Genomic DNA, 15,619 nt, shown 5'->3' on the forward strand with positions numbered 1-15,619 from the left:
TCATTGACCTTGCAATCTCTTTTTCTCTTAGAGGATACCTTTATATGAAGAGTTTGCATGGTTACTTCTGGGAAATTGTTAAGGACTACAGAACTCATCATCCTTGGTCCAAAGCTCTCACTGAACACATTAATGTCATGTGTGTCAATAAATAGATACCCAAATATGTCTGCAGGATTGCTTCTATTGTCTACTGCAATAGAACATTCACCCACAGTCTGATCTAATAGTGGGAAATGTGTATGGAATAAGTATTCTCCTTTCTACTGCTTACTTCTGTAATCTGCTAGAAATAACAGAACATCACTGGAGTTTCTGTTGATTGCAGAAAAAGAGGAAATCTTCCAGTAATGTAACTATCTAGAATATAATTTCTGAAGCAATTATATAGAACATTCATCTCTGTGGTAACCAAGACACTTATAAAGGCACAAATGGAATTTTAAGGAGCCTAACCATGGGTATAATTAAAATTAGTGCCTTTCATTAGTACAAAACTGTTTCTTTTCAATTTGGTATAACTATTGCATCACTCTTGATAGATACAGTAAGTTATGTAAAGCATGAACAAGGCCAATGCAACAGCCCTGCTGAAATTGCACTATTTTTATTAAGATGAAGCCTTTAAAAAAGGAAAATGTGTTAGTATGTTACAAGACCATTTTCCTTGAATGAAAACTTACCATATTTAGTTCTGTGGAGTACTCTCATGACCTTTCCAGTAGGACACTAACACCCTTCCCTGTTAGCATCCTTCTTTCTCTTGATTTACCACTAATAGCTTTCCTGTTGTAAAATGTGCTTAACCCAAGTATTCTTGACAGGAATAACAGAAAGAATGTATAAGTTCAGGGCAAACAGCTGTAATTTTTTTGAGTCCTTATTAAAAAATAGCCTATTGTTTTATTTATAAAACAATGAGTGTATCATAACCCTATGCTGGCTTTCTGATGGTGATCTTTCTCTTCCCACTCCAGTAATTTGGTTTCATGATTTTTTACTCTGTAGCTGGATCAGTAAGAATAATACAAAACCAAGAAAGAAAAATAGTTAGTGACTCAAGAGAGTAGTACTGCTCTCAATTTTTTGCTAATATGCATCTCATTGATTTGTGTATTGGTCAGTTGGGTATTACTGCCGCATTTTAAGTTTTGGCCCCGCTCATCATGCTCGAAGTCACATTAAATAGTACAGGGAAAGCTGTGATTTATTACTTGCACCAGGACCATCTCTACAATACCAGTGGTTTTCCTTACCCTTTCATGGGGGAAATTGGGTCTTCCCTGAAAGGTAGTAGTGCCATTTTTTGTGAACTGGTTATTGAGAGTGCTGGTAGGGAATGTGTCCTGCAGTGTCAAGCTTGGGAGAATGGAACACTTGATGTGATGTTAAGTCTGTCTGCACACAGGTGAGGAGGAGTTTTCATGCATTGCTCAGATGTACAACCTTAAAGTCTCTATTGAACAAGCTAACTATTACACTTTAAATTTAATAGTGTTTTTCATTATTTGCTTCAGATTGAGATGAGTCAGTTTCCTACAATTTTAATGCAGGTTTTTAGTGTCACTTTTCTACACTTGTATTGTTAAACATGCATAATTTTCGCTTCAGGACCTATACAAACTAGATTTATTTTCATGGTAGACAGTAGAAACTTTGGATTAATAAACAAGTGATGGAAAAGCCTTCATAGCTTTGAACCTGAAAAGTTGTAAACACCTGGTAGCAGGGACAGAGATGGAGACACTTTTTTTGATCCTTTTAATGTCAGAGAGGAAAGTAAACTCTGCATTTCTTCCTCTCACATTTCTCCCCAAATCCTCTGAGGCTGTTGTGTGGACCTGAGTTAACAGATAAACCAGAGCAAATGCATGGATCATCAGAAAATTTGGAATGTTGTTTCATATGAATTTTCTTATATGTAAAAATATGGGAAATACATGTGAAGCAAACAAACTAGACAACTTAGAGATGTAGTAAATTTACATCTAGTAGAGAAATGAACAAAGCACAGTTCTATCCATCAAGGGAGTCTGTTGGGTGTTCAGCATGGAAGAGAAATGCATATGTGGTGAGAGCTGAAGCGCAGTGGTAGGCACAGTTGAAGATTCTCTGCTATTGGCACACGCTCCTTGTTCCCTTGAGCCCCATGGAACAGTGAACTGCCAGTCAATCATTTTTTGTGTGCTATTTATGCTGAGAAAAGTGTAGAAAGAAAATGACATTTGACAAAGAATGGTGCTGTCAGGGAGGTGTGTGCTCACTAGAGGGTAGTGCTTGTTTAGAGTTGACAGTTTGGGGTCTGAATTGTGAACATGTGAGTTAAATCCTTAGTGTTTTTAATCACTCCCCCCCCGCTTTCATTTACCCACAGGGTAATTGCCTTCCTTGAAGCTATTGTGTGCATAAAGTTTGGACAAGATCTTTTTTCCAAAACACAAATACTGTATGTTGTGTTTTGGCTTCTCTGTGTGGTAAGTGAAATTTCTCATGTGAAACATAAAGTGTGACAAAAGCATTGAAAGCATCTAAATAGCTTCCTCTCTGGAACATTGGCAGCAGGAGATCATTGTGGGGCAATGCCAGTAAAGAGCCTTATGCATGTCCTAGTAAAAACATGCTAGATTGCTTAGAACTCACATTGAACGGACTAGAATATCTTCTTTTCTCACTTCTTGACATAGCAGGTTACTGGTGCTTAACAATGAAACAAACAGTAGTTATAGGATGCTTTATCTTTATGAGAGATGATGTCAGTTTGACTGAGCCTAGCTTTGGTGGAGCTTGCTGTAGTGCCTGCTGGAAATGAACAGGAGTTAATGGATAGTGTTAATAAGCAATGTGTGTTGTGCTACACTGAAGTCTTACAACTACATAAACAACCCTCATTTATCAAGCAAATCATTCTCACTGTAACTTTCTGTACTTTAGTGTGATTACTGCAAATGCAGCATGAAATGCCCATTTTATAACAGTAAATGGACGTTTGTCTTGCCAGACTTGTAACTCTGATGCCAAGCACATTTTTCATGGTCAGTGAAAAATAAGGCATTTATAATGGGCTGACAGATAAATACTTCTCTCTTCTAATTGGGAACACAGTTTGAACAGGTGATGGAGAGTCAGAATTTATTGTTCTCTTATTTAGCTTGGTGATTTTATTCCTGATACTTTAGAGGAGAAAAGTATTGAATTGCTTCTCAGATCAGAGTACCATGAAACCAAGTATGTAACCTAGCCTGAAGCATGGGGCAGAGAGGAGGAGAATTTGGTTTCTCCCAGACTGGTGGATCCTGATAATATACCTACAAGTGCCTACCAACTGCCTTTGTGTGATGACTGTACAGAGCGTGGACAGAAATCCTGCTGGCAGTGTTTCCTGTGGGTGATCTGGATGTATTTTCCTGCTCCCATTGAGACTTGTTCTGCATACCCCGTGGTGGCAGGCTCTGTGTGTAGCTTGAAGTTGACGCTCGAGTCTTACTCATCCTGACAAAAGATGCAGGGAGAAACAGAGCATGAAAGTCTAAATGTGGCATCTCCAGGGACTCTGAGACCTTGAATCAGCAAGGAATTTGGAAAAAGTTTTACAGATTGTTTTTCTTGTTGATCTTTTTCTTCTCCTCCCTTGTTTAGGCCTTTACAACTTTCCTGTGTTTATATGGTATGGTTTGGTATGCAGAGTACTACGGCCATCGAGAAAAGGTACTTATATAAAAGAAGCCTGTTTTTTTTGTTGTTGTTGTTGGTTTTTTTGTTTGTTTGGTTGGTTTTTTTTTTTTGGTGTGTTTTGTTTTTTTTTTTTTGTTTTTTTTTTGTTTTTTTATTCCAGAGTTAAGACTCCAAAGCTCCTAGATTTTGGAATTCTTTACCAGAGTTAGCATAAATGAGGATAAGGGGGGATGGTCTAGAGTGTAACTGAAGTCAATAGAAAGAACTCTGAATTCAGCAGGCCTTGGACAGATCCCAAATTACACTGTGGTTTCTAAAGAATGCTGTCCTCTTAGTTACTCAAAATGAGGCCGTAATTTTAGCAAAGTGTTCAAGGATGAATGGTTAGCTAATGTTCCCATTGTACAGGTGGAATGCTAGGGGAATATTAAGAATACTTGGTTACACAACAGATCATGTGACAAGTGGTGAGTTCTTACTGTGTGATCTATGTGGTGCCTTCTAACTAGTAAGGGAAAAGTCCAAAGTACTGTCTGAATGTTTTATGAGGACTTCTGCTACAGTTTCTAAGTCCAGTTGCAAATGGGAGGAGTACTGATAATATGAACCACCAACATCCCAATGACATGTGTCCTTGTTTTTGCAGACCTTATCAGAAAGTGAAGACAGTCCATACAGTCCAGATGCTTCCTGGCTTCATTCTAAATTCAGCAGAGGTATTGGTACTTCTGTAGCTGTATTCCTGAAATGGTATAATTAAGGCTCAGCACTAGAAAATGAGGCTTGAGAAACTTGCCTAGTTCAGCTGGACTTGTTTTAACATCTCTGCAAGACCAGTGCAGATAAATCATCTGCAAAGCTATTTTTCTTTACTCCCTTTTAAATTCTGATTCTTGGATATGTATTTCTTCTTTAATGTGTCAACTGATTTTTTCTGCTGTTACTGCGAGCTGTTATTGTAGGTGTTGGACATTATGCATTTCATAACTGTTGTGAACAGGTTTTCTCTCTGAACATTGCATGTTTGATTTGCTGTACTTTTATTTCTCCTAGTCAGCAATGGGCCCTGGAGCCTGTGTTCTTACTGACACTTGCCTTGTCAGTGCAGTCCTAATGGTCATAAGCAGCTTTCTTTGCACTAAGCAAAGGCAGCTTCTTTCTGACTTCTTTTCCCTACACTAGAGGTTAGCTATCTGCCTCCTCTGTAGGCTCTTGGCGTGGTCTTGCTTATTGAACAAATATCAAAAATTCACACCTGGAAGATATCTGTCAGAGTTTATGTTCCAGATGTTTGCAAAATTAAAAATATTTCTTATTTATCATAAGCTTGAAAAGCACCTGAAGCAGATCTTCTGTATATTTCATACATGATTTTTCTGGATGTTTATTCTCAGTTTAGTAAATTTGTGGACTTTTCTATTTTGGAGAAAAATTATTTACACTCAGAATATTTTTCCTATTTGTGCATGCTGAAGAAATCTGACAAAAACCTGCTTCTTTGTAACTTCCTGTTACTTCATTAATTGCAGGCTTCAGCTTCTTTCACATTTTGTTCTTGATTTCTTGTTTTGGTGCTCACCGCCTCCCATTTTTTCTCGGAATAAAACATGTTCTGTCATTTGAAAAACTGAAATCTAGAGGTGTACTCTTAAAACATCCTTAAAAGACTTTGCTTACATAATTCTTATTTTCTGATAGTAGTACCTGCCACTAAGAAAAATGGGGAGGTTTAATTATTTTATATGATTTCAAATGGAAGATGTTTCCCTACTATACTTCGCTATAGCAAACTTCTGATTTTTTTTTTTTTGGCAGGGGAGCAAAGAATTTTACAGGAGTCTTAAGAATTGCTTTAAAAAAAGTAGGCCACTAGATGGAGTACAAGTATCAACCAGTTTGTATTATACTGAAATAATCCATACTGTTAACACTGTAGCTCTAAAAAAACCTTACTGCCTTTCAGATAGGAGCTTGACAATGTCAACTAAATAAATATGTATATGTATTAAACAAATACTTATTTCTCAGCAGGTGCTGACAATAGTCCACCAAAACATTCAGTCAACAGTGAAAGCCATTCATCTAGAAGGAGGAATCGACACTCCAAATCAAAAGTATCAAATGGAATTGGCAAGAAATAAGAATGGTATCTAAAGGCATCCTACAGTGTGACCAGAAATGACAAAGAAGATCAGACCTGGCTCTGAATTACCAAATGAAAGATCGATTTATAAATTAAAGTTTAAAAATGAGGTGTTGAAGAGAAGGATGATGAAGATGGTGCCACCAGTGTAGTGCAGATCATTGCCTGATGACACTTGCCATTCACTGATATAAATCTAGTTTCTTCAGTGTGTGGCATCAAAAGTTCATGAAGGGTATACTGGAAAAAAATGTTATTTTATCATAGCAGGTACTCCCTGGTTTGCATTCAGGTGTTGCAAGGTCATTTTTAATAGATTAGTTGAGGACTTCAACCCAAAGGTTAGTAAACTGATAGTGAGTTGGTGTAGTTAATTGGATTTTTTTTGGTTTGGTTTATTGTGTTGTTTTCTAGAAGAGTATGCAACCCTTTGACTAAAAGCAACTCTGCCCTTCTTTCCCAGTCTCACAACAAAACTTTCCCATGCAACTGTTAATAAGTATTTAAAATTTTCATATTGCTTGCTTTTATTTAAAGGCTCTTTAGGCCTTATGTCAGGGTTTTACTAGGAAAGAAATGGGTCCAAGTTTCTTGTAAAGGATGTGAAATTGATTTTCAAACAGATGTTTTTGTTCTACATTGTCCTCCTGCTTGAGTCATACATATTCATTTTTTAAAAGTTTTTAAAATACTTATATAAAAATCTGCTACATAGTAGAGGGCCATGCCTCCTGTCCTCAGTGACAAAGGTCATGTTATTTCATTGTTTTTCCTCCTCTATGGTGTTTTGCATTTTCAAGTGTAAATATGTCTTTTTTTCATCTGTGCCACATTGTGTACAATGTTTCTTCCTACTTCCTTGTATTTGCTTCCATCCTAGCTGGACCCAGAAATCCTGTTGTCTTCAGACTGATATCAGAAACTGCTTTGAAGGCTCAGATGCCCTAATGAGCTTGGTGATAAGGCAGATTTTTGCTGAAGCTGAATTGCTTACTATCTCCATAAACATAATTATTTGTGAAGACTTGTGGCTCTCTTTGGTGTCTGAGAGCCAGCATGATGTGATAGACCCCATTGCTTCGGTGTTTCCTATCATGCATCAGATACTCAAAAGCAAAGTCTCTCTTTCTTCTCTTTCTTGCAGGTTGGTTTTTTTGGTTTTTTGTTTTTTTTTTTTTTGAGAAGGGTGATTTACTTTTTGTCTGGGTGTTCTTTTCGGTTTTTTTTTAAGTATTAATTGTGACATCTAGCAAGGTGGATAATTATCCAGCAGTGAATGTAATGATTAAGTCAAGAGGTAAGCAATCATGAGCAGTTTCTGTATTAAGTTATCAAAATGTTTTAGTGCCAATTAAATTTTGTGATTCAAGGTATTCAGAGGGGTAGGTAGCTTAAGCAAGGATAAGTAATACCCATTAATTACTTAGTCTTTATGAGAAAAAAGGATTTCCTTTTTCTTTGACTAATGTTACTGTGATTTGCCACAGGCTAGGTACTAAAGAAAAAAATGCAGCAGAGACTTTTATACAATTGTATGATATTGTAAATAGAAGAAAGTATCTTGTGTAATCCATCATTTCCTATGTGCCACAGATTATCAATGTTTTCAATGCACTTAAGTGTTGCTGCTGAGCTCTTCAGAGGCCTTTAATTTCCTACCCTGCTTTTCAATCAAACATGGATTGTACATCTTGGAAAGTAATGTAGTAGAAGCTGCTGTATCATCATTGCCACAGTGACATTAAATGTTACATGAAGAAATATGTTAGGAAGACTTCCAGGCTCTCCTACACCTACTTGTTTTTCATTCATACTATAGCAATTCCATATATTGTGTTTGTATTTGTAATGTACTACATATTGATGAATGTATTTGTAGTTTTATTTGGATACTTTTATTTCCTTGGTTAAAAACTCAGTCTGTGTAAGACTGAAGAATGGCATTGTAAATTTTCTATTGATTCAATACCAAAGCAAGATACTTGACATCTAATGGTTTAGGTATTTTAAGTACTGTGGTTTTCCAATGTGAGAGCCTATTTTGTACTTGCAAGGGGTATACACACCAACTATGTGTACAAAGCTTATGTGTGTAAAGAGCTGCTGAAGTACAACATCTACCTGCCTGTGGGGACAAGCACATGTTTTGTAAATGTAGGCCTGGTGCTCACATTGCTGAACTGCACCCTAAAAATACTGGAAAGATAAATATTGAAGTGTCATCTTGATGGAAGCTGACTTCTGTATACTATTATAACAGCTTTGTCCTGAAAAAATGTTGTTTGACAACATATTTAAATTATTTCCAATTAAGTATTTTTATTTTAAATTTTTTTGGTTGTTGTGTGGTGTTTCATTTTGGGGTTGGGAGGGTGTTGGTTTGGGTTTTTTGTTGTTTTTTTGTTTTGGGGTTTTGGGATTTTCTTGGTTTGTGTTTTTAGTGGGGTTTTTTTTGTTGTTTTTTTTGTGGGGGGGGGGTTTGGCTTTTTTTTTTTTTTGCTTGCATTTGCTGTTTTTTTTAATTTCTTTACTTTAAAGGAGAGATTGCTAGGGAGAAGGAAAACCTAAGTAAACTATTCAAGTGCTGCTTGGTAAATGGCACTTTGTCTCCTCTATCAGCAGTTCTGGCTGGAATTCACATGTGTTCTCACAAGTCCTCCACTGACTAACAACTGTATTTTCAGCCCATCACTTTGGGTGTGAGCTTTGCACTGGAAGGCATTGGAAAGGTGCTTTTGATCACTGCTGTAAACTTGGTGATCTCAGTTTTATCAACTACTGTGCTGTTGCTGAATTCTGTATGTGTGTAACACCTATAATGACAAATCACTGAGCTGTTTAGCAACGTGTGTGAGTTCTGCTGCTTGAACAGTGTTTTGTAACAGTCATGGATGCACTGTCCTGTTTTTAACTATTTGTTCTGCCAGAGCCTCTCATTCCTACTTTCCTACTTCTGATGTTCTTTCCTTTCTCTGTCCTCCAGTGATCTCCTGTGCTGCTATGGAGAGATTGGAATTGGCCCTCCAGAGGCTGTCCATCAATGTCAGTCATTGAAGGGAGGCTAATTTGAGGCAGCGTGTTATAAGCAGAGGGTACTGGCAAGAACTTTAAGTAGTAGATTAAATAAAAATGGAGAATTTTAAAATAGATTTATACAATGAACCAGAGCTCATGTTGAGTACTGAATTCCAGTATTAAGGTTGCTGCACAGATCATACGCCACATATAATTAAATATTTTGAACATGGTTTCGACCAATTCTTTTGTTACTCTTCTGTGAAGATGATCATTTGATGTTCTAGCTGTTAAAACTTTAATTTTTTTTTACTTTGTTATCACAAGAGGACAGAGATGTTACCACATACTTAATAATTTTTGAATACAATTGCTCTGTATTGATTGCAAAGTATTGTATTTTGCAATAATTATGTAAATCAACCCATGTCACCAGTATGTGTGTTTGTCTGTACCTGTAAGGCATAGAAAATTGGCATACTGTCTTTAGAAGCTCTTATGGTTTATTGTAAGTAAATGAATTTTGACAAATGTAGTGGTTCCTGAGAAGCCTACAGTGCACTCTAAGGTTTTGCTCTAATTTATTATTTTGGAAAAGCAGATCTGATAACAAGAACAGTTACATTATCCCTTCTGAAGTTTTTTGAATGTACAGGATAAGTTCTTGTCTTACTTGTTCTTTTTGGGTTTTATTTATTATTTCATGGGAGAGTTGAGTTGCAAGATGGTCTCATGACAGACCTTCAAAGAAGAAACGAGGCCTCCTGTACAAGGACAGTAGGACAGGCTGTCAGCAAGTAAACAGCCAGTATAAAGGTGCCACTGAGAGTCTAAACACTTTGCTTTGCCTTCCACTGCTGACAGTTCCCACAACAGCAGTTTCCAGTTCTGTTATACCTAAGATCTGTTGTGAACTATTGATTGCTCTTCAGAGCCAGATATGTAGTTTGTAAAGCAGCATAGCTTTTCTTTTCTTCTTCAGTTCCTTCTCTGTACAGACATTGAATACTGGGACTTTCTGATTTGCTAGGAAGGGCTTTCCTTCAACATGACTTCTCTTTTTGAATTCTGGTTTACAGAGAGGCCGTACCTTCTGAGCTTGAAGTAAAGTTAGGGATAGCCTAAGTTAAGGACTTAAGCTTGTTCATAGTCTGGGAAGAACAGCTAAAAGTCAAGTGTTCAGTTTATAAACCTCTTCTGAAAGATAGGAAAATACCTGATTAAAAACTTATAGGAGCCACCTCTCTGAGAACACTGCTTACTGCATTAGAGAAGGGGAGGAGGAGGGTGTTTATCTTTTCATTCGTCATTAAAACATTTTAAAATTACTGGGAAAAAAATTGGAACAGTGGAAGAAACTTTGTATAAGAAGCAACACTTCAAAAATGTGCTCCTTTATAAGCATGGAGCTCTACTACATTTGAACATTGATCAATCTTTGTTTTATGTCTTGGTAGTTGCTGTTGAGGGTGGAGCTTAATCAGCAGTGTCAGATGGGCCTAGTGGCTTCATTTGTGCTCAGTCACCCTGTAGCACAACTTGCACACTATTAAGATTGTATGATTTGGCCCAGACTAGAAGCAGGACTCAAAAGCTGGCAGCGTGATTGAAATAGGTGTTGGTGTGCCTAATTCAGTGTCTGAGTGCTCATGTTCAGCTACATCCTGTTAATGTATGCATGGGCCTAAGCACGATTCTCCTGAGCCATCTGTTCCCTCTGGTATATGCTGGAGCACTCTAAGGAACACACAGTTAGGTTTAACCAGAGGTTTCTGAGCTGATTTTACTTGGATGCTCAAAATACCTCCTGCAGTACTCTGGCTCCCTTTGTCTGCAGGTGTGATCTGCCTTCTTATCCACACCACAGTTGTTCTCTGGAGCCATGGCAGGCCCTGGTCCTAATGTAGCAAATTAAAGTAGTTCCTAAAGATGCAGTTTCCCAATTGAGTGGAAATGTGTTTTGGACAAACACCCTGCCCATGTTACTCGCTTTTGCTTTAGCATAGCTGGTCAGGAATTGGGCACTTACATATTGCTCAAAGAAAGTAGGACTAGAAAACCATAAGCTCTTCATACAGTGGGCTGAAAAGTACAAGGACAACCAAACTCCTGGCTTATGCCCAGCAGGGTACATGGTCTGTTACCTTTGTGCCTGCTCACTCATCTGTCAGTGCTGTGGCTGCAGGTGTACCTCAGGTGCCTTCCTCTGTGCTGATTTCATTTGTATGAGCCCCCTGCCCCCATAAGCCAGCTGATAGTCAGGCTGTGCTGCTTCCAGCTTTTTTTGGACTAAGTGACACACCTTTCAGGCATGTCAGCACAGCTGGGGCCAGAGGGCTTACCATTGGCAGTGTGAAGATAATAAATAGGCTTTCAGTCTTGCTCACGTTTTCTATTGTACCAATGAAGCCACTAACCTGCCTGTATGTGAGAGCTGATGCATAAACCATGAGGGTGACTCTAGAAACCCAGTTTGGGTCAGGGGAAAGTACTTTGGTTTGGTTGGTTGGTATGTTTGTTTCTGGATGATTCTAAATCTGCTGTTGCTTTTTTGCAAGTATGCTATCCATCTAAAGAACATCACAAAGAGTAAATCCTGCACAAGTCTCCTGTTGTATGCTTGTGACCTCTCTGTTCACTTTGGGCAGCTGCTCAGCAAAATGTATCAAATTCCTTTGTACTCTGAGTCCAAGTCATGATTATCTCAAAGAACATTGGAAATTTAGGGTGTTAATTTTTATTTCTAGCTTCTTCCTGTGTCTTTAATCTGGACTGTATCTTCTGTTTCCATCATTTCTCAGTGAAAGACAAAAATTTGTCTCTTGTGCTTGGATTTTGTTTTTTCTCACAAAGGAGCAGTCTTGCCCTCAACATTCAAAATTATATTATGGTAAGACCAAGTGAGTTTTTACTTCAATGCAGAAAAAAAAAGCAAGTGTGGGAAAGAATGCAAACTATAAACATTGAATTCCTATAATCAGCAACAATGTGAGTGCCAGACTATACTGAGGATACACATGGGTTCAATTTTCATCGTTTTTGAGGATCTCAGTTTTCAGATGATCATGAAATAACTGGATGGCTTATTTAATGTTTTTAGAGTAGGGAATTTACAGCAGCAGCATTCCTGTGGCTGTGATCCAAAGTATGTTCTACAACTGTTGTGCCCTCCAGTTCAGTATTTTAGTGGTTCTTGCTCAAAAAACAATGCATAAAATAGTTGTGTGCATTTGTATACATACAGATAAATCTACCAGATGAACTTTCTCATCAAAGTGCTTGGAGCCTGGTTCAGTACAGTCTCTGTGACAATGACTACAGCGCATCTGAACATTTGGAAGCATCCAAGTCTGTCTGTTCCCCTGGAAGCTCCAGGAGCAGTAGGCATTAATCTCAGTTGCAGCCCCTAGGTGATGCTGTAACACAAACATACGAAGAATATGACCTGTATTTTCAAATGTTGCTTCTAATTTTGGGCTACTGGCTTTAGCCACCCAGGCTCGGTTTTAAAGATTTCATAACTCCCGTTGACTTTAATTACAAGTGCCATGCGTGCAGTCCTGTAAAGTGCCCTTGTTATCAAACTTGCTACAGAATAACCAAAGCAAAATAAAATCAAATTAGTAGCTTTGAGAAGACTTTTATTTAAAGCATTAAATGATAGCTCTAGGCTTTGGAGAGCAAGAGCAATAGACTTCTATTCTGGTTTCCACCATACCCAGACTACCAATTTCTTGTCTGAGTAGCTTCCTCATTTGAAGGGAACACTACTTTCTCCCGAGGATCTTTGGGATAAAGCTCTGTGCAGGGTTCTTAGGCTTTTCTCCTATTCCCACTGGGCTTTGTATAGGGCACTGGGAGGGATAGGATGACTGCTGTTTGAAAAAGTGGGTTGGTTTTTGCTCCCAGGAGCTCAGCTGAACCAGGGCATGATCTCCAGTGTTGCCCATTTCCTTGAGTTTGTGGCTGTAGCCATGAAGTTGTGAGTTTATCTCCTTGCTCAAATGAGCCTGTCCCTCATCCCTGCCAATCTCTTTAGGATAGGGAAGCCACTGGATGCAGATTGTTATTGCTTCATGTGTTTATGAGGCTCAGAGTTTTGGATGAGTCAGAGTATTTATCAATACGCATTCAAAACTTCATACCATCTACAAAGAATTCCCATTTCTCCTTTAAGTGTCATTTTTTCTAAAGTTTTGGAAAATCCTTCTAGTTACAAACCTCAACAAGGCACCCAACTTGTACCAATTACTATGACTTCTGTCTGTTAACATTAAGATGGCTATTGGGGAAAAAAAATTTAACTTTTATATGGTCAGCTGGAAGAAGAAATTTCAGCCGTCATTCTTTGCAGGAGGAAATAGTGTCCTTGTTCTCAATCTGGCTCTGCCTAGGGAAGCCACTAATATAGGTAAGCCTATAGTGGTTTTTGTTGTAGCCTGACTTCAGTACTTAATGGAGAGGAGAAAGAATACAGTGAAAAATATCGCTAAGAGTCATATTTTTCCATTAATCAAATAAATAACCTGGATGAAAACCAAGACCTTTTATTACATTAGCTGAGACATTTAGGTTTGTGTTTTTTCTTATTTATGTGCTGTAAGGGTTGTAGGTGATGCAAAATGATGCTTATAACTTTTTAAATACTATTATTTCTGCCCTTTTGCTGACTTTGCCATATTTGGCTCCCAAATCCACATCTATGCATTCCATTTGCCCACATTTAAAATGCATCTGGAATAGCAGGACAGAGGTTGGGGTGGAGAAACCAGATAGAGCTGAATTGCAATTTCCTGGTGACATGTTCTCTAAACATCCCAAAATATCTCTCAGGGTGAAATGTTCCGCTTGGTGACTTCAGGTTTCGGCAGCACGCGCTGTTCATTCACTCCCAGTGCTTCTCACGGGGATGGTAACATGATTACCAGTAATGATCTTTCATGCTGTAGAGTTTTCTTCCTTGTACCACTTCCATGTTGAAGAAATTTCTTTGGAACAATGCATAAGTCATTGCAAACTTGATGGGGGGGAGTGGCCAGTAAGTTCACTTTAAAGAACAGAAATGGGGACAAAGGGTAAGTCACTTGTCTACATTTCCTCAGGAAACTGAAGACAAAGAGAAGAGTAAAATCGCAGACCTTTGGGGGGTTCTATGCTGTTACCTGAAAATTACCATGGGACTTCCTAAAAAAGGGCTGGTGTAGTAAATCCAAGAATGTTAGCCACATCTTAGTCCTTAAAGATAAAATTACAATGTAAGATGGAACAGGAGCAAGGTGATACCCCTTCCATTCTTATATTCTGATCTTCATTTTATTTTGTTTCACTGGCTAACATCACTTTACCTACCTTTTTCAGTGAGCTTTCATGACTAATACCTTGGCTGTTGATGTAGAATGAGGGTTTGCTAAAGGTGGATCAACACACGTAGGGCGAAGTAGATGATCTTGCATACAAACTGGGAAAACTCACTGAGAGCCCTGTGGAGGAGACTTGGGGGGGTTCTGGTGGGTGAAAAACTGGACATGACCCAGAAATGTGTGTCCTAGCCTAGAAAGCCAAATGTGTCCTGGGCTGCATCTAAAGCAGCGTGGCCAGCAGGGTAAGGGAGGGGATTCTGCCCTTCTGTGCTCTGGTGAGACCTCACCTGCAGTGCTGTGCACGGTTCTTGGGTGGACAACTCCAGAGAAACCTGTTTGCTGTGGGTTTTTTGCCCAGGCATGCAATGCCTTCCTGCATGAAGAAACTAATTTGTGAAAGTGGATGATTTGGTAAAGGCCTGCCACTAACACCATGACCTTAAGTCCCTCGTGGTTTTGCATTTATTGCAATTGCTGTGTGAGCTGGCATGAGGGTGTTTGCTCTGTTTTGTTACAGCAAGAATTAAAGAGACAGTGACACAAGTGTCATTGTACCAGGTTAAAAAATTTTGATTTCTGCTTTTTAAATACTGTTCTTGAGCCTGTCAGACCCTGGTGTTTGTTTCCATCAGCCATGCTCTTCTGCCTTGATGCATCAGAGATCTTTTGTTAAGGACTAATTACTTTTTGAACTTGGTAAGAGTATAACAACCATTTTAAAGTGAAAAGAAAAAGGAACTAAAAACCTTTGTTTCTGAGCTGGGTTCCTGGCTCATCTCTATCCTTCCACCTAATATGGTCCCACAAGGCTTCAGCTTTGAGCAGGTGACAGATGTGTCCTGGTCACAGTCTGGATCAGCCTCTCTTCTGCTCCCCTAACAATGACTTTTCACTCTTCTCCCTCAGCAGCCATGTCACTTTCTGTCATGCAGCAGTCAGCCTCTCCCAGCAGCAGCATGGGATACTTGGATTCATCTCCACTTAAGACAATTGACAGAAGAGCCTTAATTAGGTGCAGAGTCCTTATAGGCTTCCTTGCCAGTCAAGAATATTCTATAGGCATCGTCAAAGAGCAAGGGAGGTTGTAGATGGTTTAATCATTCTCTGGAATTGCAGGTGACCTCTAAAGGAGCCTTCACTGTTGAGAGTGGGTGTGTAGCTACACCAGCCTTCTTCACATTGCATCACCTCCTGCAAGCACCCAAATTATAAGGGATGAGTCCAGGTACATGCTCCTGGTGCTCCATTGATTTGAGGCATCCACCTGTTTTCCCCATTGGTCCTCACAGCATGATGCTGTTTTCTAGATGCAGGAAAACTATACTTCATCTGATGAGATGGGAATTACATGTCACCCCTCCTCCTGATGGTGTGCTTTTAAGATGATGCTGAAACTCTGAGCCCATTACAGCATGAAAAAGGAAACTAA

General features: G+C 38.7%; 1 protein-coding gene across 2 annotated transcripts in view; it reads left to right on the top strand.

The window, feature by feature from the left end:
* Positions 1-8,148, top strand: part of PTDSS1 (phosphatidylserine synthase 1) — a 28,442-nt gene extending 20,294 nt beyond the window's left edge. Inside the window, exons 10-13 of one of the 2 annotated variants that reach the window (XM_053992723.1) lie at positions 2,375-2,474; positions 3,637-3,705; positions 4,319-4,388; positions 5,701-8,148. In XM_053992723.1, the coding sequence (XP_053848698.1) occupies positions 2,375-2,474; positions 3,637-3,705; positions 4,319-4,388; positions 5,701-5,813 (352 nt within the window). In that variant the 3' untranslated portion in view covers positions 5,814-8,148. The remainder of the gene's footprint in view (positions 1-2,374; positions 2,475-3,636; positions 3,706-4,318; positions 4,389-5,700) is intronic. The other variant, XM_053992731.1, reaches the window with a different exon arrangement.
* Positions 8,149-15,619: the final 7,471 nt, after the last annotated feature.

This window comes from Vidua macroura, chromosome 1 (genome assembly GCF_024509145.1).
Source record: "Vidua macroura isolate BioBank_ID:100142 chromosome 1, ASM2450914v1, whole genome shotgun sequence".
Lineage (NCBI taxonomy): Eukaryota > Metazoa > Chordata > Aves > Passeriformes > Viduidae > Vidua > Vidua macroura.